Source organism: Astatotilapia calliptera, chromosome 10 (assembly GCF_900246225.1).
Source record: "Astatotilapia calliptera chromosome 10, fAstCal1.2, whole genome shotgun sequence".
NCBI lineage: Eukaryota > Metazoa > Chordata > Actinopteri > Cichliformes > Cichlidae > Astatotilapia > Astatotilapia calliptera.
This window is the reverse complement of record NC_039311.1, coordinates 3,163,501-3,189,037: the sequence shown is the minus strand read 5'-3', so window position 1 is coordinate 3,189,037 and position 25,537 is coordinate 3,163,501. Positions and strand designations below refer to the sequence as shown.

At 41.0% G+C, this 25,537-nt stretch overlaps 2 protein-coding genes across 5 annotated transcripts in view; one reads left to right on the top strand and one right to left on the bottom strand.

The window, feature by feature from the left end:
• Positions 1-892: 892 nt before the first annotated feature.
• samsn1b (SAM domain, SH3 domain and nuclear localisation signals 1b) lies at positions 893-14,543 on the top strand. Of its 2 annotated transcripts, none has more exons than XM_026182380.1 (15): positions 893-1,205; positions 2,286-2,420; positions 2,583-2,626; positions 2,716-2,756; positions 2,873-2,953; positions 3,299-3,375; positions 7,080-7,197; positions 7,281-7,666; positions 10,947-11,024; positions 11,151-11,276; positions 12,652-12,784; positions 13,031-13,182; positions 13,481-13,669; positions 13,777-13,927; positions 14,248-14,543. In XM_026182380.1, the coding sequence occupies exons 1-15, from the start codon at positions 1,182-1,184 to the stop codon at positions 14,436-14,438; spliced, it is 1,926 nt and encodes a 641-aa protein (XP_026038165.1). In that variant the 5' UTR covers positions 893-1,181; the 3' UTR covers positions 14,439-14,543. The 2 variants fall into 2 exon arrangements, with proteins under 2 accessions (XP_026038165.1, XP_026038164.1); XM_026182379.1 differs by having other exon boundaries at positions 7,278-7,666.
• A 1,935-nt stretch (positions 14,544-16,478) lies between these two features.
• Positions 16,479-25,537, bottom strand: part of gdpd5a (glycerophosphodiester phosphodiesterase domain containing 5a) — a 33,231-nt gene continuing 24,172 nt past the window's right edge. Inside the window, exons 9-17 of one of the 3 annotated variants that reach the window (XM_026182381.1) lie at positions 23,214-23,296; positions 22,839-22,989; positions 22,327-22,557; positions 21,883-22,028; positions 20,812-20,959; positions 20,377-20,459; positions 18,965-18,979; positions 17,421-17,533; positions 16,479-16,696 (exon numbers count right to left, since the gene is read on the bottom strand). In XM_026182381.1, the coding sequence (XP_026038166.1) occupies positions 16,605-16,696; positions 17,421-17,533; positions 18,965-18,979; positions 20,377-20,459; positions 20,812-20,959; positions 21,883-22,028; positions 22,327-22,557; positions 22,839-22,989; positions 23,214-23,296 (1,062 nt within the window). In that variant the 3' untranslated portion in view covers positions 16,479-16,604. The remainder of the gene's footprint in view (positions 16,697-17,420; positions 17,534-18,964; positions 18,980-20,376; positions 20,460-20,811; positions 20,960-21,882; positions 22,029-22,326; positions 22,558-22,838; positions 22,990-23,213; positions 23,297-25,537) is intronic. The other 2 variants (XM_026182382.1, XM_026182383.1) reach the window with 2 other exon arrangements.

Sequence of the window (25,537 nt, the reverse complement as noted above, 5' to 3'; positions counted from 1 at the left end):
GATGCGCTTTCGCCTGCAGTGTGAACGTAGCCATTGTCAGGCTGTCTGTGTTCTTCCCTTCATATCATGTCAAGTTTCAGGTAATTCATGATTCTGTTCAGGTCATGTTCATGTTTATTCTCATAGTTTCCCGCATGCACCTGTTATGAATCATGTTCATGTTTTTGTCACAGTTATCATAGTTGAGTTTTTCCAGTTTAGGTTCTAGTTTAGTTGTCGCCCCGCTCGCCTTTGCTTTGTTTATGTACTCTTGTTATCAGCCACAACAAACGGCTCACTTTTTGTTCTAGTCACGTTTCACGCCCTGTTTTTGGTCTGCATTTGAGTCTAGTATTCTCTCCACAAAGAATCAGCTCCTGCTGATTGTGACAAAAAGCAAAGCTGTTGTTTGGTTTTACCAAAATCTGCTGTATTTATTTGCTTATTTATGTATTGTTACATAAGTAGCATATTAAAAATCTCTGATGGACAAATGACAACAAACTGGACTGAAATTTCACAGACATACACAGCTCCCAGTATTGCACATGTGCGCTTCCATAAAAAATGCCATATTTCTGATGTCTATGAGAGTAAGTAGTTTCTCATTGTCTAATAAACAGAGTACAATAAAATCAAAATAAAATTGTAGCTGCGTACTTGAGTAACACAAGGTTAAAGTATTACCTAAGTGATTATCATCTGTGTAAAGCATGCTTGACTTCAGCATGTGTGCAGACATAAAGACACATTTGATAATGCGATAAATCCTGATATTCTCCCTGAATTACATCCAAAACACTTTTTAACTGAGTAAAAAAGGTCACTGGAAGTTTAACCTCACTCAGCGATTACATAATCTCCATGAAGTCATTATCATAATCATTTTAGACACGAGCAAAACAAAGGCAGCCTGTGTGGTTTATTGTCTTCTTGCTATAGGTGTCCTGATGCTTTCTGAGGCCAGCGTTGGACAGTAACGGCTCACTGCATCTATTGGATTAGGTGAGGGATTTGACTCTAGGAATAGGCCACAGGCTGGAGACAGCACAGGGGCTGCGTGAGCCTTTGCATCACGGGGGTGTGGTAGGGTGCTTGTGTGGGTTTGAGATGGAGGATGGCGCGTGAAAGTGCGCTTACGTGACCCGGAGGCTAAGCCTGTCTCCACTTGGTTTCGTTGTCTTCGACCCAGACCATCAGCCATGAACCTGTTCTGCTTCACACTGGTAAGATTCATCTTTTGAACTGCTCTAAACTTGAGGTTAGCCTGTGAGGAGACACTTAAAGGAACTGGTGAACAGAGGAAAGTCATGGTACTCTTATGGGAGACACTGCTGATGTTATTATTGTTGACAGGTCTCTCTGCGGGATGAGACAATACAGCAAACAACTTTCCTCCAAGATTCGTTCCGATTTCTTTGATGCAGTCTTTTTCTTCTTTACTATCCTTCTATTTCCTGCATTTTGTGCATTTTGTTGGATAAATGATTCCATTATTACAACAGCGTTAGAGAATTGATTATCATATCAACAGATGAGCTTATAGTTGGTCTTGATGTTTCATATAAAATAAATATTAATATTAAGGAGCAGGGAAATCATCATGTGTCAAATTTTATTTGTTGTTGGAAGTGAGACCTTCATGAGTGGGAACATTATATGGTGTAGCTGATCTCACACACCGAGGGGCAGTAACTCTATCTGTAGATGACTTTTTTCAAATGTTGTATTATCTTATTATAATGAATGATTAGTGCGTATATGTCTGCATATATCCTATTGTTGCCTTAACAGGTGGGTCAGTCTGAACTAAACAGACATCAGCACACAGGGAGCAGCTGTTTGATTTTCCAATATAATATTTTCATTTCATCATCTCTCTGGGAATGTAATGTCGTGTTCCCCATTTATTTATTTTTATTTTTTAAGTGAGCCCGTACATAACTTAACGGCCACCAACATTTGTATCCACGACTGAATTTTGTTTGAATTAATACGAGTGGTTTTTGCATAGCCTGTAGCAAAAAGAGGAAGCCCCGTGCTAACCTGCGTACACAAAAAAGGTTCAAATCCCGCCTGGGGCCTGTATTCTCTCTCTCTGGGTTTCCAGTTTCCTCCTACAATCCAAAGACAATGACTGAGACAGGTTAACTGGTGATTCTAAACTGACTGTGAGTGGGAATGGTTGTCTGTCTCTATTTGTTAGCCTTGTGACTGATTATGAACTTGTCCTGATTATTATTAAAGTTCTTAGGTGGGTCAAATACTACAGTACTTAACAACATGCGTGCTGGCTTTCTGTTTAGGAGGGCTCCACAGAAAGCATGTATGAACCAGCAAACAACCAAAAGCTCAAGGAAGTCCTGCCCAAGTACCACTGCAGTCCTGTTCTTCTGAGGCGCAATGCTGACTGGGGCGGCTCAGATCCTTCAATTACTTCCGTAAGTCTGCTGCCTCTGAGCTTTTATAGACGTAATCAAATACTCAAACGTTCACTGTTACATTTAACTTATAAACACACAATGCAAAACACATGGAATAAGTGTGTTCACAATTTTTGTGCACATTTGCTTACTAAAAGTTGTGTTCTTTGTTTTACCAAGAACCGACCCCTGGGAAAGATGAAGTTTAAAAGAGAGAGCAAAAGGTGAGTTTTACATATATTTTTATTATCATCTTGAGTTTATCTCAATTTTCAATTTCATTCAGGCAATAATTATTTACTTGTGATTTTAGATCATGCGTGCCAAAATCAGCCTTGGACAATGAAATGTTAGGTTGGTGCAAAAGGATCACGTCTCAGATGTTCACATTTCTATTTCTAATCGTAGCTGTACCTTTCTATACGGCTACAATGTGACAGCTTCTTCCCTCTCCACCCCGTGTGTTGCAGAAACAGACATTCATCATACCTGCTGGTTGTCATGTGGTGACAAGAAGGACTTGTTTCATCAAATGAAAGTCCAAGAAAAAGGTACAAAAAAAGAAAAAAAAATATGTATATATGTGTGTGTGTGTGTGTGTGTGTGTGTGTGTGTGTGTGTGTGTGTGTGTGTGTGTGTGTGCACACATCGCCTAAAACATAGCACTTAGCAGAAACCAGAAGTCCAGTGAGGTTTACCAAACAGCTGATGCATTACAGGAGAATTTACCACTGGCAGCAATGGCTGGGGTAAAATAGCAAAGTAAGGAGAATCAGCTCCTCTTCGATATGTATGATGAAAAGCAATTTGTTAAACTGCATTACTCACTTGATTGTTGGACTTCATACAAATTAAGGTGAATAAATTATTATGCAATATGTGGATTGATCCTGCAGAGATGTGTGACAGCAGCAAACTGACAACAGAAGACAAAGTGAAGGATGTGAGGTCTGACAGGACACAGACTACTCAGGTACAACCACATCACTTTACAGCACATTTATGATGAGTATAAGACAAAAGCCATGAAAACACAACTCTGTAGTCTCTCTATAATGATTACATTTTGAAATGGAGCCAGAGCACACAGGGCAGTACGTTGTATAATAGGGACTCTCACACTTGTCTTCTGATAAGGAGGCAATCACTTTAGCACCACAAATGATAGTTATTTGCAAAGCCGTGCAGATGGCAGAGTTAAAGGTCTCGTAATCCTGTACCCACATGGATGCGAGTGCCAGACAGGCTTACAAATACCTGGCATTCCTGGATGTTTGTGCACTTGCCATGTGTGCATGTGAGCAAAACGACTGTGCATGTTTATCCTTGCTCACGATCCACGCTCTGCTTATGTAACCAAGGAAAAAGGGGGATTCGATAAAAACAGTGTCAAGTACCAATAAAGATATAAGAATATAATACATCTGTCAGATAATAATTAAATTATAACAAAAGATACGCTTCGTAGGTTCGGATGGAGGTAAGAACTCAACATCTCAAAAAAATCTCTGAGAGGTCAAATGTATGTCAACCAAATCAGATACAGAGTCCACTGTAATCTGCTCTGTAATCTTTAATCTCCTTTATAAGGACCTTTTATATCTTCCCCGAGGTCTTTAGAACACCTGAATTTGATACCGTTTACCGCATTTCATGCCAGCTGCTGATAAAGTAGTGGAGCATGGAACATTGCTAACATCACAGAAAAAACAAATACACAATGAGGCAGCATATGCATCAAAAGAGACCTGTGTACACCACGGCTACACTTTTTGAATGATATAACTGGAACGTAGGCAGGAAATGCTCGGATCTTTTACTTTAGCAGTTGTTCCAGTGGTTACCAACCTATGGAGTTTTTGTCCCTTCAGTGCTTTGAGTGACTGTAACTGCAACATGACAAAGTAGTCTTTAGATTTAATTAATCCAGAAGACTGTAACACCTTATAATAAAGATCCCCACCTATGAGCACGTACCTGGTGACAGAAGGAAGGAAACACTCCCTTTGAACAGGAAGAAACCTCCGGCAGAACCAGGCTCAGGCAGATGACCCCCAACCAGTCATCTTTATAAACCAGTTGTAAATTTACAATATCATCCAAATAATACCTTACATTTTGTGTAATTAGTACCAGTAAAAAATATACACATATTTATAACGGTTATTAAAGAGTGTCACCCCGAGGTTTAATGGGACAAAGTCTAATCGATCGTGGCTCAAGAGTTGGGAGTTCGCCTCGTAATCGGAAGGTTGCCGGTTCGAGCCCCGGCTTGGACAGTCTCGGTCGTTGTGTCCTTGGGCAAGACACTTCACCCGTTGCCTACTGGTGGTGGTCAGAGGGCCCGGTGGCGCCAGTGTCCGGCAGCCTCGCCTCTGTCAGTGCGCCCCAGGGTGGCTGTGGCTACAATGTAGCTGCCATCACCAGTGTGTGAATGTGTGTGTGAATGGGTGGATGACTGGATATGTAAAGCGCTTTGGGGTCCTTAGGGACTAGTAAAGCGCTATATAAATACAGGCCATTTACCATTTACCATTTAATGAATGAGCCTCAGTTAGATCTCACTTTCACATAAGCAGTAGCGAGTCAAAATATCACATTTTGCAAAAATTGAAAACCTGGAAACGGGACATGCAGTTGGTGCAGTCACACCTGCACACTAGTCTGACCAGCTCTGACTGTTTTTTCCTTGTTTTGGGCAGATGTGAGGAAGCAGCAGTTTGGCTGCGGTATAAAATGAGCATACCAAGATCACTGGAATGATCTCAAGCCCTGTAGTTGTTTGTGGGAATGAGATGTAGCCTCAAACTGAATGTCAGGTGTACCAGCAATTCAATGCAAAAAAGGTGCTTTAACACAGATGTCGCTTTCATTTGGAGGAACAGTAGTGGTTTATGGTACAGTAGGTTTCTAGACATATTCCACGATGCAGCTGGTAGTGTTTCTACAAACTAGAAACACTACCAGCCACGCTGTCATGTCTTATAATCATAGTGCTGGGGAACAGCTGAGAAAATCCTGAGGCTGTCAGGAAAGCCAGGCAGGTGGGACCCATTGATCCAGTGTAGAGATATGATATATATTACCTATATGTGCTATAAATATAGTTGACTAAACTGTATATAGTGGATTCAAATCAAAGCTGTACTGAAACAAATTACAATGTGGGCCACAGATTTTAATCTTCTTAGTATGATTCGAAAATTAACATGAATAGGTTCGGCAGCAGTCGTTTAACATGAAGTAAATCATTGTTAAACATCCATCCATCCATCCATCCATCCATCCATCCATCCATCTTCATCCGCTTTATCCGGGGCCGGGTCGCGGGGGCAGCAGCCTAAGCAAAGAGGCCCAGACCTCCCTCTCCCCAGCCACCTCCTCCAGCTTATCCGGGGGAATACCAAGGCGTTCCCAGGCCAGCCGAGAGATATAATCTCTCCAGCGTGTCCTGGGTCTGCCCCGGGGCCTCCTCCCGGTGGGACATGCCTGGAACACCTCATCCAGGAGGCGCCCAGGGGGCATCCTTGTCAGATGCCCGAACCACCTCAGCTGGCTCCTTTCGATGTGGAGCAGCAGCTGCTCTACTCTGAGCCCCTCCCGGATGGCCGAACTTCTCACCCTATCTCTAAGGGAGAGGCCAGCCACCCTTCGTGGCCATAGGTGAGGGTAGGGACGTAGATCGACCGGTAAATTGAGAGCTTCGCTTTTACACTCAGCTCCCTCTTCACCACGACGGACCGGTGCAGCGTCCGCATTACTGCAGCTGCAGCCCCAATCCGTCTGTCGATCTCCGGCTCCCTTCTCCCATCACTCGAGAACAAGACCCCGAGATACTTGAACTCCTCCACTTGGGGCAGGAACTCATCCCCGACCCGGAGTGGGCACTCCACCCTTTTCCGGCTGAGAACCATGGCCTCAGATTTGGAGGTGCTGATCCTCATTCCCGCTGCTTCACACTCGGCTGCGAACCGCTCCAGTGCGAGCTGGAGGCCCTCACCCGATGAAGCCAACAGAACCACATCGTCTGCAAAAATCAGAGATGAGATTCTGAGGCCACCAAAGCGAAAGCCCTCCGCCACTTGGCTGCACCTAGAAATCCTGTCCATAAAAATTATGAACAGAACCGGAGACAAAGGGCAGCCCTGGCGGAGCCCATCACCCACCGGGAACGAGTCCGACTTATTGCCGGCAATGCGAACCAAGCTCTTGCAACGGTTATATAGGGATCGAATGGCCCGTAGCAATTAACCAGACACCCCATATTCCCGCAACACCTCCCACAGGACACCCCGAGGGACACGGTCGAATGCCTTCTCCAAGTCCACAAAACACATGTAGACTGGTTGGGCAAACTCCCATGCACCCTCAAGTATCCTGGAGAGGATAAAGAGCTGGTCCAGTGTTCCGCGACCAGGACGAAAACCGCATTGTTCCTCCTGTATCCGAGGTTCGACTAATGGACGAACTCTCCTTTCCAGCACCCTGGCATAGACTTTATGTTAAACATAGAAAGTATTATACTTTACTGGCAGTAAGGTGGAAGACCTCATAAAACTAAAAACCCTATTACTCTAGTATTTAGTGTTGTTCTATCTGTTCTGGAGACATGGTTGGTGTTGAATATTTGTACACTGCACTGAATGTATGCATTTGTTTTTATTTGCTTTAATCTAGGAGAGTAAGACATCAGCTGATGCATCGGAATCAATAAAAACTACAGCAAGACTAAGGAAATTACAAAATTTTGTGCAAGCAAGAAGTGGAAAGGGAAAGAGCACATCTAAGAGTAACGGTGAGCTACTCGTGAGGATGCTTTCCAGTTTTTCAATGAATCTGTTTATAATACATGCAATATCTGGTGATCTCATGTAGCAGATGCAGAAATTGTGAGCAACAACAACTCAGTCCTAACCTGCATCGGCCGGAGGAGGAAGATTGAGAGGAGACTCTCCAAAACTGCTCCGCTGCCACAGCAGCTGTTACAGCAACACGCCAGGAATCTCCATAAAGATCCAGAGGAGGATGAAGCTTGGAGCACAAGGGTTGGAAATTACCTGTGGAGCCCTTTTGACTATCCACAGACTTTCTTCTCTCAGACTTGCTACCAACCTCGACATGGACTTTGTGAGCTGCCACAGACCACAGAATGGGATCGTTTTGAGACCCTCGTACACTGGACAGAGCTGGATAGAAAACAGTCGGGTCTGTCTCCTCCCCAAATGATCCGCTCCATCACAGATTTGCATCTCTACCAAAACACTGTAAGTTATAACCTTGTCATTATTACCATCCATCAGTGAAGCTTCTAAGCAAATGAGAGAAAACAAAGCTGTAAATCAGGAACTAACAACATTTGATTGGGAGTATCTGTGATATGGGCCAGGATATTACGGCTTGTAGTCAAATGCCATGTCCTAAATTATATACTATCATATCCAGACCATAATTTACACAATGAACATCAACTTGCATTTAATAAGACTTGAAACTTGACCAAAAGCTCTTTAGGAAAGTCTAGAGTAATTTATCCAATTCAATGCAACACTTTAGAAGGTCGGCTTATTTACCTCCTGGCAACTCGTTAGCTGAGAACATTGGTGCATCATTAACTTTATTAATAATTTGTAATAATTGTTAACTTAAAGCATAATGTTTTTTTTTTTTAAATTAAATCCATAAAAATAACAACAAGTTGTGTTTTAAAGTCCTTATACCAGATTATTTGGGAGCATATGGTATAATAAAGCAGTTTCCCTGTTCCATTACTTTATGCTAAACTAACTAGTAGCTTACAGTGGTACAAGTATTTACCAGACTGGCAGAATTTTTTTTATCAAATGTAATTTTCCCCAAATGATTATGAATTTAAATCTCTTTTTCTTTTTTATATTTTTGGAAACCCCCCAAATCCCCATAATTGTGATGTCCTTACCTGGATGATTGAGCATGCATCAAGATACACTGATGGAGTTATGTCTTCCTGTCAGCCAATGAAGCTTTCTGTTTGAATGAGCAAACCAATCCAAGATACCTACTTCCTCCTCCCAGCTCTCCTAAGTATCATTATTCTGTGCTTTGCAGGGCTCGCCATCAGTGTTGCCAACTTAGCGACTTTGTCGCTATATTTAGCGAGTTTTCAGACCCCTTAGCGACTTTTTTTCTAAAGAAAGTCGCTAAAAAAAGACATGAAAGCTCGTATCGCTTTTACTCTCAACAAGCAGCGGGTGCTGTAACGCAGTCAGTTCTTCTTTTACTCTTATGCTGTTTTGTGGATCACAAGGTTTAAAACTACTTATAAACACACACACAAAGTAACTCCACCAGAGTGTCTATTTCGGGTCACTTGCCGGTCCAAGCCCGGGTAAAGGAGCAGGGTTGGAATTGGGACATTAAAAAAAACAATAATTGCTAAAAGAAATTTAATTTGTAGTTCTAAATAAACTCTAAATGCATTTAGGACGTTTTTTACTCACTTTATGTCTCTTCCACGATGTTATTTCTCTCTCCAACAACAAAGGTTACAATTAGATTAGCATGATCAATTATGCAAATTAGGCGATGACGTCATTTGGCAACTTCTAGCGACTTTTAGGACAACCAATAGCGATTTTCCTTACTGAGGAGTTGGCAACACTGCTCACCGTTCTAAATGTGCTTCAGGGCTCTTTTGGGAACATTTAAGCTAACTGAACTGTAACTGAAATTAGCGCTTAGCGCTTGTGTTTCATCATTGTTTTAATGAAATCAGGAGGTTTTTAAGTACTGGTTTTAATTTCCAGCCTCAGTTATCATTAATGTTTCGTTAGCTCTTCAAAACATCATAATCATAATTTTTTAAAATAAATCAATAATGGACTGTTTCTATGAAGGGATTCCACACAGTGTTGAAAGTGGCTGGTTCAGAATGTAATGTTTACACATTTAGGCTACGTCCACACGTACCCGGGTATTTTTGAAAACGCAGATTTTTCTATGCGTTTGCACCTTTCGTCCACACGTAAACGGCGTTAATTCTACTCTCTGCAGTGTTTAAATGCTTACATATACACACACAGTTACTGTCCCTCCACACATACGACTCGGTTCTGCTTCTATGCCCCAGCTTTGTTTACTTTTTCCCACCGAGGCTTCTAAACTTCTGATTGGCCAACATTTCTGCACGGTTAGGAATATATCGCCACCTGTTGCTTTGGCATGTTCATAGCAGTGTTTTCCTTCATTTCTGCCTTTATATGTGGACGGGATTATTTTTTAAAACGAAAACGGAAAATCTCCGTTTTCAAAAATACCCGTGTACGTGTGGACATAGCCTAAGTTTGTAATCAGGAAAAAGCTGCACTGCATTGTGGGTAGGGTAGATTTGCCATTTGACTCCCACTGAAGCCTAAACCTGCAAATCTTGCTGCTATTTTGATTTCCACAATTCATTTTTGTTGTTGTTAATGTGCATGTTGTGATTGATGTGATAGTAGCATTACATACAATTTTATCAGTAGTGTACACTGAAACGCTTAATTTCACAATATCAAAGTAATATTATCACTCTGCAGTTTATACAGTCTGTTGTCATTTAAGTAAACCTAATCTATTCTAATACTGCAACATATTAGCCTGTGCTCGTTTTAGACATCGACTGTGTAGACTTAATTTGTCCGTATAATTTGGCAACTTAGTGGAGTTTTTTGAACAGCTTCAACTTGCATCCAGACTTACAAACACTCTCAGATATAATTCAGTTCCCTCTGTGCCAACACCAAAAATCTATAATGGTAAATGACACATTCATTGAAGACTCGAGATCGTGATGCAATCAAGTAACTAGTAATGAATTATTTTTAAAGTCTACCACACAGCACCTCAGGCTGTGACAGTAACCACAAATCTTGTTCAGTGGCTTCAGCCTACATTTAAATTATCAAGTGGTTCTTTAGAATTGAGTTAGAGTGACTCTCGAGACTACAGCAATATAATTTTGCCAATGTGGCCAAATTACTGACTGAAATCAGACTCAACATCATACATCAGAGCACATAGTTCAGAGAGCAGTACTGATGAAGCAGCAGGACGGTCAGGAGAGGCAGATATTTACTTTTCAGAAACATCTGCCTTATTATACTTGTTTCCTGTATGTGGTATTAAGAGGTGCTTATCCAACCACTCAGTGCATGACAGCGAGGGCTCAGTTTACGTCCTTGTTGGGAAATTAGCCAACACACACTGTAACAGATTTCTGAGAGCAGCACCGAATTACTGCTAAGCTGATGCTAATGGGCAACCTGTATAAGAAAGGATGCTTTGCTTCATGCTTCACCAGCTTCAGTGACACTTTAGAAAATATATGCAGCTGATCAAAAATAAGCACATGTAATTAATAACTTGTAAAATGTATATTTAAGAAACTCCAACCACAACAAAAATAGCATTTCTGCAAGCTGTGTAGCTTCCAGGGTTTAGCCTAATTCAGAACACAGGTTTTATATTGTTGGTGTTCATGTTGCCCACCAGAAAACACACATTTTAATCTGTCTTTTATTCAAACAGTTGACCAGATTTGAGAGATTTGAAGCCTTAAGACAGCACTCGCCTTTAATGAAACCACAGGATAATGAAAGTTGTCTGGTAAGAGAGCCCAGCCTCCTCGTCCTGCCAGCTCGTTCGTCTACGGATTCAAACTTTCTTTCTTAAATGTTTATTTTCAGGAGCTGTGTTGGATCCTTCTGTTTACAGTGTGCTTTGTTATTCAAGCGAACGCGGGAGCAGAACGGTGAGCTGACCACATCGAGAGTGCGGAGGACAGAGCTGGAACATCTATCTCAGAGTGACAGGAAACACATCGAGGCCTCACCAGAGGGAACACAAACTATCATCTCTGTAAGTCATGCATCTGCAAATGTTGTGTTAATGCAGAAATTTGTTCATGGCTTCATGTAATGAAATAACAAACAATAGTAGGAGAGGGACCAAAATGATCTAGTTATCCAGGCTCAGCTGTGAAACACATCTTCACACTCCAATATGAAAATAATTTTTCTGTTTAAATGCATTAAATGACATCCTATCATCAGCTAGCATTACTAACATTTTCAGCTCAGTATGATTGGACAATGCTGGGCCAGGTTAGCCTTCTGAGGGAACTTAAATTCTTGTTAGCGCCCCAGAATTTTTCTTTGCATTGATCATAGACACACGATGAATGCATAGTGATCAGTACTTATAGGTAGTTTCTTTAGGATTACCTTCACAGCACTTATTTAACTGACCAAAACTCAGGACAGTGTGAAAGAGAATTGTAGATTTGCACATGTTGGGAGCCAGATACTTATAAGACGTATATTTGGAGGTGTAAAGATGAGGCTTTGTCCCCACTGTCAAGCATTATGCTGTGTTTGGCTGCCAGTAGTACAGGTATAATGCACAAAGTAAATGAAATAATAAAGGACAAGGAGTACCTCAAAATTTTTCAACTTCACCACAAATTGCAGCTACATGGTTGAAACTTGACACAACTGGGTTTTCTAACAGACAGTGATCCCAAACTCACATCAGAACTGGTTAAAGGCTAAAGTTAAGCTTCTGCAATGACTTTCCCCAAGCCCCGACCACAACCTCAAATATCCAGCCAAATTATTTCAGACGCTTGTTGATGGCTACCAAAAGCATCTGGTGGAACTTGCTAAAGGTTACTAACTGACTATTAGTGGGGTTGTATGGATATGTATTTTTGACCATGTGTATTAAGATAAAATCCCCCAAAATGTACACTTGTGTACCCAATTCTTGTTGTTTTTTTAATCATTTTGACATGTATGCAGTACAACCATTGCACCCTGTAAAAAGTGCAGTTTAAAGAAATCACTTAAAGATGATGTGCAGTATACAGTTTAGCCAAACTCATTTAGATTTCAGACTAAGAGAAGCAGGATGTTAAAAGCTGAGCACAGGAAGTTGGGGATTAAGCTCACCGCACAGTTCCTGGACTTCTGCTATAAAAAGCAAAGCAGTGTTTGCAGGATTAGGTATTTTGCTTGCCAGAGGAGCTGACGTGTCTGGGATACTGAGCTGTTCAGTCACATGAGGAATCAAACACAGCAGCCTAGGGCCCTGACTCAGCTTTCTGCTTGGTTAGCTTTGTCTTTTATTTATCCTAAAATTCCTGTGGCACAAAATCGACAGAGAACATGACAGAGAACCAAAAGCATATACTGCATTGGAGATAACAACACGAATGAATGTTTTTACTGTGCAGAGCAGAGACATGCAGAAAGGTGAAGCAGAGAAGACGGATGCTGACCATGGGAGACCAATTACTAAAGCGCACCATAGGTCCAGTATCTCTCTGGAAAGCCTCTACAGCCTCAACAGCAGACAAAGCTCCTCAAGTAAGCACCTCTGGGCACAGACCCAAGCACATCCTTCACACCACAACCCAATGAATTATGCAATCCTTGTGTTCTGAGTATCCTATTACCCCTCTTCTGATGCACTAATTTGTCCAGCTACACTGACCGCTGACATATCAAAAACAGAATCCCCATCTCACACTTGTGCTGCTGTGTTACTGAAATGTGGATGAGCATTTTAATTCTGCTGCCCTTTGCTGAAGCCTCTTGTGTTCTGTTTCCCAGGTGGAGTCACCAGTGGGTCAGACTATTCCAGTAACAGAAACAGTCTGAAGCTAGAGGACGATCTGCTATGCACAAGACAGTTTTGTGGCAGAGCCAGAGTCCATACAGAGTATGTGCCAAGTCCATACGACACCGAGTCCCTCAAACTCAAGGTAAACAAGTACGGCAAGCAAATGGAAAATTATTATATTACTATATTATCTTTGATATTTGTGGATTTAAGTTATGACTGATATTCAGGTGCTAATTTTAGGGCAATCTCTGCTGGATTTTGAGCCATGCTGGCTACAGTTTTATCACCTTGGTCCTTTCTGAAATATCTCAACAATGATTGGCCCAAAACGTGTACTTGCTCCCTTATCTTTGAGATTAAAGTTTGAATCTTTATCAATGTTCTATACGTACTATTATCTATTAAGAAATGTAATAAAATGGAATGATTTTACTCAGGTGGGAGATGTCATTGACATCATAACCAAGCCTTCCATGGGAATATGGACAGGCATGCTGAATGGGAGAATAGGAAATTTCAAGTTCATCTACGTGGACATACTGAGGAAGGAGAACTTGGAAACACAAATCCACAGAGTGAGACACAAATCAACTGTCCAGGAAGTGCTGAAGCGTCTTAGTCTTGAGGTATTTTGCTCTTATTTGAACTGATTTCAGTGGTAACCCAACCATCCTTCCAACAGGAAGCTGTTCCTTCAGCTTTCTTCTGAACGGTACCATTTTTTCTTTTTCAGGAATATTACACATGTTTGCAGCTGGGTGGTTACCAAACTGTAGACGACTTGATGAGGCTGAGGGAGAATCATCTGATGGAGCTGAATGTGACTGATCCAGAGCACAGGCAGCGTCTGCTCGCTGCTGTCAACTCCCTGCAGCAACTGCGCTGTGAGTAATGAACCCCAGACAAGGTCATTGAAGGACAGATGTGCTATAATAGAACCACAAAGAAATATGCTGGGATGTTTGGATCCAGAAAGGAAAAAGAACAAGACACATTAATCCTTTCCTAGACGAGACTGGAAAGGTACCAAAGTTAAAGAGATTAAAGACAACAGGTCTTTGAGTAGTAGCTCTAAGAATAAAGGAGACAGATAACCTGTTCGATCCTAATTCACAGAAATAAAAGTGACTGAATGATTACCGACTGCTCGTCAGTTGAGCTCTGCAGCAGTACGTGCGACCAAGCAGTCTTCTCTACTTTGCAGCTGATTGTCAGTTGGAGAATGAAGCTGATCAAAAGGCCGAGAGCTCCACTGAGAACATGAAGGCAGATGTGAGTAACTGCCCCAGAGACTCTGGCTGCCCCATGCCATCTGACAGCCCTGACAGCATCACAGAGGAAGCAGACCTTCATTTTCTCTCTGACCATGCTTTACCAGCCAACGTGACGGCTTAATAAGAGAAAACTATTCCTTGACATGCTTGTTTTATTTCTTCTGTTGCTGTTGACTTGTTTTTCCCACAGCTGTGAAACATGGAAACATACAATAAAAGGCACACTCTGACCCAATACCTCCGCTATGTGTTGGCTTGATTTCTAAAGTAAGACATTTTATAAACCATTTAATTTTTTTTCACCATAGTTACCATTTTTATGGAAATGACTCAGAATCAGAGAGAAACACTCCATGAAATGTGCAAATGGCAAAAACGAACAAACTGAGCGGCTATTGGTCTGTGAATCAAGGTAAACAACTATGTGAAATTTAGCCTGGTAAGTGTATATATGCATGCAAAATGTGCCTTCCTCCTATACTGGTAACTCTAACCAGTAGGCAGCAGAAAACAAATCCAGAATTATCACACGATATTAACGTAATGACTATCATATAAAAATAAAAGTTGCAGTCAAGCACCCAAAACACACAAATGGAAGTTTGTTGTCTCACTCAAGAAGAATCCACAAAACAGATCATTTTTCAAGAATTTCTCACTTTTATTGAACAGTCAACTCACCTGTAGCTAAATCTGTAGTTGTCACTTCAACATTTTGCCCTATTATAAAACTAAGATGAAAATATTCTAACAAAAAGGCAGCCATGTGAAAGTTATAATACTTGATACGTCTAGAAAAAAAACCAATCATGGCGTAACAGAAGAGGCAGAGGCAGATTGGATTAGCAAGGAAACAGGTTTCCACATGTGCCTTATTCTGTCTGTCACACAAGGATAAAATATACAATTTCAAATAAGTCCGAGTCCTCTCAGAGGGGGAATTACAATAGAAACATGTAAAGACCACTCTCCAGTCTGTGTCCTCTTATAAAACCAGAGTAAGGTAAGTGTCGTGGAACAATCCAGCTGTACAGCTTTATAAGTATGAGTGAGACTAATCAGGGATTTTTTTTTCAAATCTTTTCTTTTTTTTAAAAACCAATTTTGACATAACTGGCTAAAATTAAACAAATAAATAAAATAAGAATTCCTTTCTAACTCTGGTACCATAATGTTTTGAGAGCTTTTGCCCATTAATTAACCCCACAGGCACATATCAGCCAATGATAAACTCGTGTTCTATTTTAACTTTTGTAAACAGATTTTAAATACCGTATTTTCTGCACAATAAGGCGCACTTAAAATCCTTTAATTTTCACAAAAATCCACAGTGATCTGGTGCACCTTATGTATGAATTCTGGTTGTGCTTACTAACCCTCGAACTGATTTTATGTGCTGCACAGCGCTCAAAAATCTGTCAAAAAATGTTTTAGTACGACTTTGCTAAGCTACGAAGCCGCACCGCTTGATGGATTGTTGGAACATCACGGCTACCGTAGTCAGGAGCCTCGCGGAGTAATCTGGGTCCTAAACTCCGTCCATTTCAGGTCTCAAAGTCAAATGATCACTGAGAGTTAAAAACTGTCTAAATTCTTTCATCTTTAATAAAATGATCAGCGTTGCTGCTTTACCAGGTGTAACAATTAAGTTTAACATCCAGGCAGTTAGCTTGCTAGTTTCCACCTAAACATGATATAGCATGATCTGACTGAGAGATTTCTGAAAATTAAACGTACAGCTCTGCTATCACTTCCAACATAAATGAAGACAGAAAACTAAACAGCAGTGACGTTTGTAGGGTTACTGACGTTGGGCTAGCTTGTTTAACGAATCAATGGTACGGAAGTGGAGGAAGCAAGAAGAATGAGTAAAGTTTGACTTATCTGACTGTTTTGTTTCGCTTAATGCGCCTTATAATCCGGTGCGCCGTATGGTCCGAAAAATACGGTAATTTAAGCCAAACAAATATCTTCTTAGAACATAAATGTTAATGGCTAACCATATCAGAAGAATTTGGCTGAAACTGGTAATAGTACATAGAACAACTGAGAAAACCCCCAAATACATGATATTAAAACACTCCCAAGTTTGTCATCATGGAGAAATCACTACCCAGTGGACAATTATGATGGAAGATTAAGAAAAGTAAGCAACAGGCCATAAATGGAAAACTTTTAATTGTCAGGACTTAAACGTGATATGTGCTCAGCAGATCAGTACCCTGATGAAAGAAGACGTGTCAGATCTCTGACGTCAAACTCAAGTTTGCAGCTGTGGCTGTTCTGGTCAGCGACTGAGGCCTCCATGAGAATATCTGACGTAGCCATTCTCGGGATACAGAGAAAGTTCCTCTGTACTGCTGAGCCCATTGTTAAGCTCTGGAAATAACAACAACAAACAGGATTCATACACACTGCAAAGTCACCTTCAGTCAGGCCACAGCATGAACACGCATTGGCAAAGCGTGTTAGCTGGATTTGTACTTAATAGGTGTACTAGGGGTGGCAAACTCCAGGCCTCAAAGGCCGCTGTCCTGCAGGTTTTAGATCTCACCCTGGGTCAACACACCTGAATCAAATGAGTAGTTCATTACCAGGCCTCTGGAGAACTTCAAGACTTGTTGAGGAGGTCATTTAGCCATTTAAATCAGCTGTGTTGGATCAAAGACACATCTAAAACCTGCAGGACACCGGCTCTTGAGGCCTGGAGTTCCTCACCCCTGGTCTAGAATTAAGTTTAGGTCATCACATATCCAAAGACTTTTGGTCAATATGGGCCAAATTAATACCAACAACAGTATCCACAAACAAAAAGTGTTTTTTTTTTAATCCACCAGGTTCAAAGGCTACGATACAAAAACTCTGAAGTTCATTCTTGGGCTTCTATGAAAATTAAACGAACAGCTTACAAAAACATAGCCCACTTAAACCCAGACAAACAGAGTTACAGCTCATTCTTTTGCTGCTGCTCTTGCCTTGCTATTGAAGGTGTGTTTTCGCATTATAAACAAATCTCTACAGGCTATAATAAAAACAGTGTGTGCCTCCCACAGGAGCTGACTCGATAAGTTGTGATGATGTGCGACTGCTATCTAAGCTTCACCTGAGAATATGAGCTTCTCCTTCATGATGTTGACGTCACGACTGGACCTTCGTGCTACAGCGCTCAGCATGATGTGTTCTGGGTTATAGTTTTGCATCCCGCTCATCCTCCACCTGTTACAGCACACACACAGATAGATTCTTACATCGCATGAAAGGCAGCAACTGCAGCTGTTATCAAGACCAGAGATGGGCAGTAACGCGTTACTGTAATCCGATTACTTTTTTCAAGTAACGAGTAAAGTACGGGATTACTATTGTAGAAACGGTAATTAGATTACCGAAAGAGTGAGTGTAAACACAAAAAAAATATTTTATTTTATGTGCTGGAATGTGCAGAAAATAAGTTAAAAGGTTAAAACTAATAAAACAAGTTTTAAAAAGAGACTTTTCCATTTGATTACATTTTGTATGATGGATTACGCAGAAAAAGTAGAATTGGGCTGAAAGATCTATCGCTTTATTACCTATTCAGGTTGTAAATCGTGTTAGTAACTAAGTAATTAATTACTTTTGAAAATAAGTAATCAGTAAAGTAACGGGATTACTTTTTTGGGGAAGTAATCAGTAATTAGTTACTGATTACTTTTTTCAAGTAACTTGACCAACACTGATCAAGACATCCTTTAATTCAGTAATATTTTTACACATAATATATACACTTAGAATAATTACTGAAGCCCTGCTGAATTTGTAAGTTCGCTCAGTTACAAAGAAATGCACTTGTGTTGGTCTGTGCTCGATCATCCAGGTAAAGAAATCCCACTCTCATCCGAATGTCTTCTTCAGTCAGTCACTCGCACGAGTGATAAGCGTTTCTCTCACTGAAAGCTCCACATCCAGATGAACAGAATCAACTTTTAAAGAAATGAACAGTTTCTAATTTTTATGGCAGTTTTTTTTTAATTGAGAGAGACAGAATATCAAACAACAATCAAGAAAAAAAAAACACATAAAAGTCATAAATTGACCTGCATGTCACTTAAGTATTTTATCCCCAAGCAAAACAACACTTAGTATTTGGCTGAGAAACCCTTGTTGGCAAGCAAAAGCAGTAAGTTTGTTGTAGTTGGAGACTGAAGCCACCCCATGACCGTAATGCGCTTCTTCTTTAGTCACTTGCCTTGGACTTGTTTTTGATGCTGGAAAGACTCATCATCATGACCCATCTTAGTGTTGTGGCTGAGGGAAGGACGTGTGCACACATGTGCACACAGCCAGTCAGTGCGAGCCAAAGCTCCAGATGCGTTGTAGGATGTTTCACTCAGTGATATGTAAATCCATTTATAACTTTCTGTTTTTAATTGCTATTCTCTCTCTCTCCGTTAAAATGAAACTACTACAAAATTAAAGACTGTATTTCTTTGCAAGTGAGCAAATGTACAAATCTAGCAGGGGATCAAATAATTACTTCCCCCAGTGTAAAAGGCAAGGCAGTGCAGTGAAAGATAGGAAGGGGACCAGCTTTGGGGTGTTGGGCGCAAAAAGCACAAGGAGGACAGACAAGGAGGCAGAAACAAAGGCCAAGGCAGACATAGCAGTTACCTGATCATATGATAGCTGACAGATGCCAGAAGGCAGCAGAGGAAGGTTGCATGCAGATCAGGTAGAGCACAGGACAAAGAAAGAATGTCAGAGGAGAAAGAGAGGACAGTAAGACAGGGAGAGGTTGTAGAAAGGAGAAGAAACATGGAAATACCCAGAGGACAAGGAGAAAAAAGAAAGAAAAGAAAGAGTAGAATGAACAGTCAGTGTCGAAGCAGCAGACCAGACAAAGCCACGACTCAACCCGGCTGATGTTAACACGGTGAATGCATTCACAACACCGACAAACATTTAGACACACCGAATCGTTCAGAGGTTTGAATTTTACATTTCAAAACTGCAAAGTAAATGAAGTGATTATTATGAACAACTATACTCCCACACACAACACTGATCTAATGATGTCACATATCCAGTTTACCCAAATGTATGTTTTCTCAGGGCCCTCTACTAATGCCTCTTTAGTTTCATTTCAAACTCTGCACTGCAAATAAAATTGTATTAATCTCCATTTTGGGGGCAGAAAAACCAAAAAAAGCTGTATAATTTTTAACAACCATGAGTCATTTTAGATAGTGACCTTAAAATAAAATAATACTATTATTAAAATAATTCAGTACAGCGGTCCCTCATTTATCGCGGGAGTTACATCCTAAAAATAACCTGCTATAGGTGAAATCCGCGAAGTAGTCAACTTTATTTTTTACAATTATTATAGATGCTTTAAGGCTGGAAAACCTCTCACTACACACTTTATACACTTTTCTCTTTTGTTTAAACTCTCAAAGTTCAAACCTTGTAGAAACATAAGTCCAGTATTATAGAATGAAACCAAAGGCAGGAGCCTCTGACGGTGCAAAACGTTTCATCGGCGTCGTTGTGTTTGATGGGAGAAAACGTACAACATACAGTACAGCACAGAGTCACACTGCTAGCGATTGCAGATGTATGTAAATTTGACAAGCTGACATTCTGTACTGTACAGGAGACACGGCACGAGATTGATTGACAATGGTCTACAGCCAATCAGGACGCAGAACACAATGCGCTGTAAGAAAAAAAAAAAAACATGGAAAATTGCACAAAAAAAATATCCGTGAAACAGCAAGGCCACGAAAGGTGAACCGCGTTATAGCGAGGGACCGCTGTATTGGGAATTCTGTACTCCTTTCCCACCCAGTTGTTTCAATCATTCATTTATAGGACTGACAGAATAGCAGTAATATTTCTTGTCCCGTAAATCATCTGCTGTCATCACCCAGACATCTATGTCTTTGTAAAGAACCATTCTTAGGCTGGTATCTCATGTATTATGGAGCATGCATGAGTCACTTGGATGGTATTCATTAAATTATTATTGCGTTATACTGTGTTTAAAGTCCCTGTTCATTACATGTATGTGTTGTACTTACTTCTGAAAAAAGAAAACCCCTATGACTATGGCGACGGACACTAGATCTGAAGTCATCCAGATGAAGTTGTAAGCGCTCTGGCTCTGCAAGACAGGAGAAGAAGAGTAGTTTCTGCTCATTGCCATCAGAGGTCCCCATAAACACTGATGTCTTCTAGAGCAGTGAGTAAGGCTGCAGTTTTCTTCAGATCTGTGCCCTTGTCTTAGATTTTCTCAGACTTTTTTGCCAGGGTCCTTTTGTTCTATAATGTCACAGTGCACCTAAAGCCCGCTGCTGGGCTCATATTTCTCTGCGCCTTAGCCCTCAAGTCTTGCTGGGCCATCGTCAGTCTCTGTCCGCTCTCCTGCTGTCCTTTCATCTCGATGTGTGACCTTGTTTGCTTGTGCACTGTGCGTGTGTGTGTTGCATCTATTGAAAGAACGGAGAGCTGTTTACCATGAGCCAGATGGGATAAGGCACCTTTCGGAGGACATGGGGGGCATCAGAAGACACAGAAGGCACCCCACTACACCACAGAATGGAGTAGAGCCAGGGCTCATTCACCGGGTAGACAGTCACACTCACATTATTGGCCAGGTACTCCCTGGGGGAAAGAAAAATACAAGTCAGCACTGAAAAGAGAGAAAGAGAGGTCCACTTCATTTCACCTCTTTACTCCCTTGTCAATATTCACCTCTTATCATTCTGCAGCCACTGGAAAATATTGTGTGCATCGTGAAGCTGACTTTGTTTCATCTAAAGCTGCAACAGAGGTCCCAGAGGAGGGTAGAGCTTGTGTTCAAGGACCATAACAGTGTAATTCTGCAATTAGAAGTGTGCTGGGCTTACTTGGGTATTGTAGCTCATTGACCAGACTGTCCTGTTTTTATAAAACAAGTTTTTGCTAATTCAAAGAAAACTGTCTTTTTTTTCTTAGGTGCTGTGTAGAATCCATCCTCCAAGTTTAACATTGTAGCGCAAATGTAGTTGGCAGTTTAACTCTCCTGTTTAATGTGTAGAAGACACAGCACCCAGTAGACTGCAACACTGCTACAGCTGTCAATGAACGGGGCACTAACTCTACCACTTTTTAATGATGACATGAGAGTCTCTGAGGACTGACTCACCTTTGGAGCCAGCTTAACGTTAACCACTAGAGGAAGTTCAGATTTTAGCACTTTTAGGTCATTCTTGGTGTAATTCTTCAGCCCTGGAGCCCTGAGCTTGGTACTGATAAATGTCACTTGAAGCAGCTAACCTCGAGCAGAAATAGTGAGCTTTTTAAATCCAAAACCAGTCAGAAGATATTCCCTTTAGTGTTAACTATATTTAACTGTTTCAGGGATTAGTTCCCCTTTTAAATACACTTTATCAAGCTACAGAACAAGTTAAGCAAACAATTAGGTTTGTAAATTGTTGTTGTTTTTTTTATTTTGCTTAAAATAACACAAAACGCCTCCTTTGACATGTCTTTAGAGTTCTTCTGAGCCTTTTTTCCTTTGCTTAGTAGCAGCTGCTTGCTCTTACTGTAGCTCTTTGTGGCTAGCCTTGCTGTAGTGGAGGGTCAGACTTGTAATTCCTCTCTGCCTTATCGCTTCCACTGACAGCTTCTCACTTGTGGTCTGGTGAAGCCCTCGCACCCTCCCCCTGTCTGTGTCGGGGGTCCACGTCACCTGGGACAAACACATATCACATGGAAAGACTCAGATCAGATAAAATGTAGTTTTAAATGCTTTGCGAGAAGGTGCTTATTATAATATCGTAAGCTGTCATACACTGGTATACAGTATTTAAGGAAAACAATTAAAATATTTGTCACACTTGCTAAGGACGAAAGATTTGTCACAACAATTCACAGAATCAATTCCTCATTGGAATATTTATAATATTTAATATTTAGTGTGTTTAAAGGGGGAACACTACTACAGGCAACAGCTAAATTCATTTAAGGATTATTGTGGAGGGACCTACAGTCCTCACCCTCTTTAGGGGAATCCCCGCTTTTTGCACAGCCCGCAGCGTGTCCATGAACCAGCTGCGGTAGCGTGGGTGCTCTGGTGGAGGTTTGTGAATGTTGAGCAGCGCGGAGCTGTTGGCCTTGGCTGCCAGACGAAGCATTTCCACCAGACTGCAAACCGTCTGGTTGCCTATTCTGCTCCGCTCCTTCGCTGTCAGTGATGCTGCTGTCCAGTAGGGGTCACTCTACAAGCAGAGGAAAGAAACAAGAGCGAGGTAGACACTGAGGTGGAGCATATTTGTTTATCTTTCCACATTATATGCATCTTATTGTAGCAGTTTGAAATCGGCATTAAATTATGTTTGATAAAATGTTCTAGAAAATTTTTAAAGCGTCTGCAGATTTTAGATCTTAATCCTTTAAATTCTAAAAGGAAAATGAGACACACAGTTTTGCTATTTGAGGGCAAAATTTATTTTAGAGCTGATGGACTTGAGGTGGCTTTAGATGAAGTGGATTTTAGTACCTCCAAAAACCACTGGCCTGCATTGAGAGAGCGTATCTCTGTCCAGTTGAAAAAGGAGGCATCTTCATACTGTCTGGCTGGAAACACCTTAGTGACATCTGTGGTCCGCCTCAGAGTGTGGTCTCGCATGAGGAAGGGAACCCCATCAACACTGGAAGAAGTAAAGCACTTTAAAATTTATAGGAAAACTAAACATAACATAGTTTAAATGAAAAAGCAGCAGCGAAATGTGTTAATAATCACCAAACACTGAAGGGCAACAGATCTGAATCACACATTTCTCTCGTAATTTCCCATTAACTGTAATTATTTCTACCACACAACCTTCAGCTACATGCATTAAATGCAAACAAAAGTGAATGTGTGATTTATAACCTTATGGTGACATCAGCCTCCAAGGAGCTGGCACCATGCTGCAGGGCTCTGTTAAAGGACACCACGGTGTTCTCTGGAGCCAGCTAGAGCAAAGAGATCACAGAAAGACTACTGTCAGTCACTTGATGTCAGTCACTGTCAGTCACAAAACACACACCAAGAGGAAATAATAGAATTATAAGAACATTATGTTCAACTTGTGCAAAAGGCTTCCTTCCCTTCAAATTAAAAAAAAACAAAAAAAAAAAACAAAACAAATTTCCCACGTGTGGGACTAATAAAGCTTATCTTATCTTATCTTATCTTAAATCTAGTCATCAAACATTCTTTATGAGCCAAGCAGCTCATTATTTTCACAATCCTATGTTTAAATGTTAATATCACAACTTTCTCACATTCTTCTCATATGTAGAGATAAAACTTTTTCTTCACAGGATAAAAACCACAAAGTGCTTCACAAGAATATAAAACATAAACATAAAACAGCACAAATCTAATTAAAAGCTAGTCTAAATAAATAAGTCTTAAGATGATGCTTAAAAGAATAAATACAATCCAGGCAACGTAAAGATGGAGGGAGAGAATTCCACAACCTGGGGGCCACTGCTCTAAAAGATCTGTTACCTCTGGTTTTAAAACATGTTCGGGGGACGACCAACAGCCTTTGATTAGATGATCTTAGGCTGCGAGAGGGAGCGTGAGGTTCTAAAACATCAGAAATATAGACAGGAGCGTCACGATTCAAAGCTTTAAAGGTCTGTGTTAAGTGAAAATGAATTCTAAAATGTACTGGAAGCCAGTGTAATGAGCGTAACACTGGTGTAATGTGCTCTCTTTTTCGTGTCTTTATTAAAAGCCTTGCAGGAGCATTCTGGACTGACTGGCAAAGAAAAAGACTGTTACAATAATCTAAACGAGAAGAAATAAAAGCATGAATAATCATTTCTAACTCAGATTTAGACAAAAAAGTTTCCAGTTTGGAGATATTTCTAAGCTGAAAAAGGCAGTTCCTAATTAACTGTTGAGAGTATTGCTCTAGAGACATGGCAGAATCAAAAACAACACCGAGATACCTGAGGCTCATGTGAACAGATGATCCAAGAGAACCAAGATGCTGTTTGATTATAGATATCTGGCTGTCAGGGGCAATAATTAATGTTTCTGACTTCTCAGAGTTCAACTGCAAGTAGTTGTCTCCAAGCCACTGTTTAATGGAAGCTAAACATTTTATTCAAGAAGACAGTTTATGGACTTCCATCGGCTTAAAAGAGCAGTAAAGCTGAATATCAACAGCATAGAAGTGATAAGACACATTAGGGCAGGGGTGGGCAACTCCAGGCCTCGAGGGCTGGTGTCCCTGCAGGTTTTAGATGTGTCCTTGAACCAACACAGCTGATTTAAATGGCTAAATTAGCTCCTGCAGTTCTCCAGAGGCCTGGTAACGAACTAATCATGTGATTCAGGTGTGTTGACCCAAGGTGAGATCTAAAACCTGCAGGACACCGGCCCTCGGGGCCTGGAGTTGCCCACCCCTGCATTAGGGAATTGCCTAATGGTAAGTCCTAGGGGTAACATGTACAGGAGAAAAAGGTCCCAGAACTGAACTGCTGGGTCTGCGCTTCCACAGGCTCCGCTAGTTTAGAGACTTATTCTCGTGAAGGACAAAAACAAGACAGAACATCTTCAACCGGTCTTTTACTTGCTAGCGATGGAAGACTGGTCGGAACCAGGCTCTTGGGGCTCAACGCTCCTCACCTGTCTTTAAACCAGCTTCTTCAAAGAGCAGCCCTCCTCGTAGCCTTTTATTCCCATGACAGTTACAGTTTGCACAACACAAGCACCTCCCCTCATAAAACCCCCCTATGGTTCTAAAAGATAAGGCAGTATGTGTGTGTATGTGTAAGCACCTGTATGCATGTGCAAGAACGTGTGTGTGTATGTGAGAATGTGTGTGTCATAGGTGTGACCTCCTGCTCACCAAAAGGATCATAACAACAGGAAGCTTACAACACAAGAAACAGATCTTTCATATAGGATGTGCCTAAAACGAAGCCTCTTCAGCCTCCCCCAGCTCCAGAGTAGCTGGAGAGGTGGTCAGAGACAAAGGAATGTCTTTGATCCTGCTGCTCGCACTAAGACTTTACAAATTTAAGAAACACAATGACAACATTCAACAAATTGACTCCAACATGAACCCTGTGGGACCCCCCTCAGGTCCTTAGAGTGCGACATAAACTCATTTGCAAAAACACTAAAAGATTTAAGTATGAAATACAAATAACATAACAAATTATAGCGCTCCATGAGCACAAACCGAATCATAG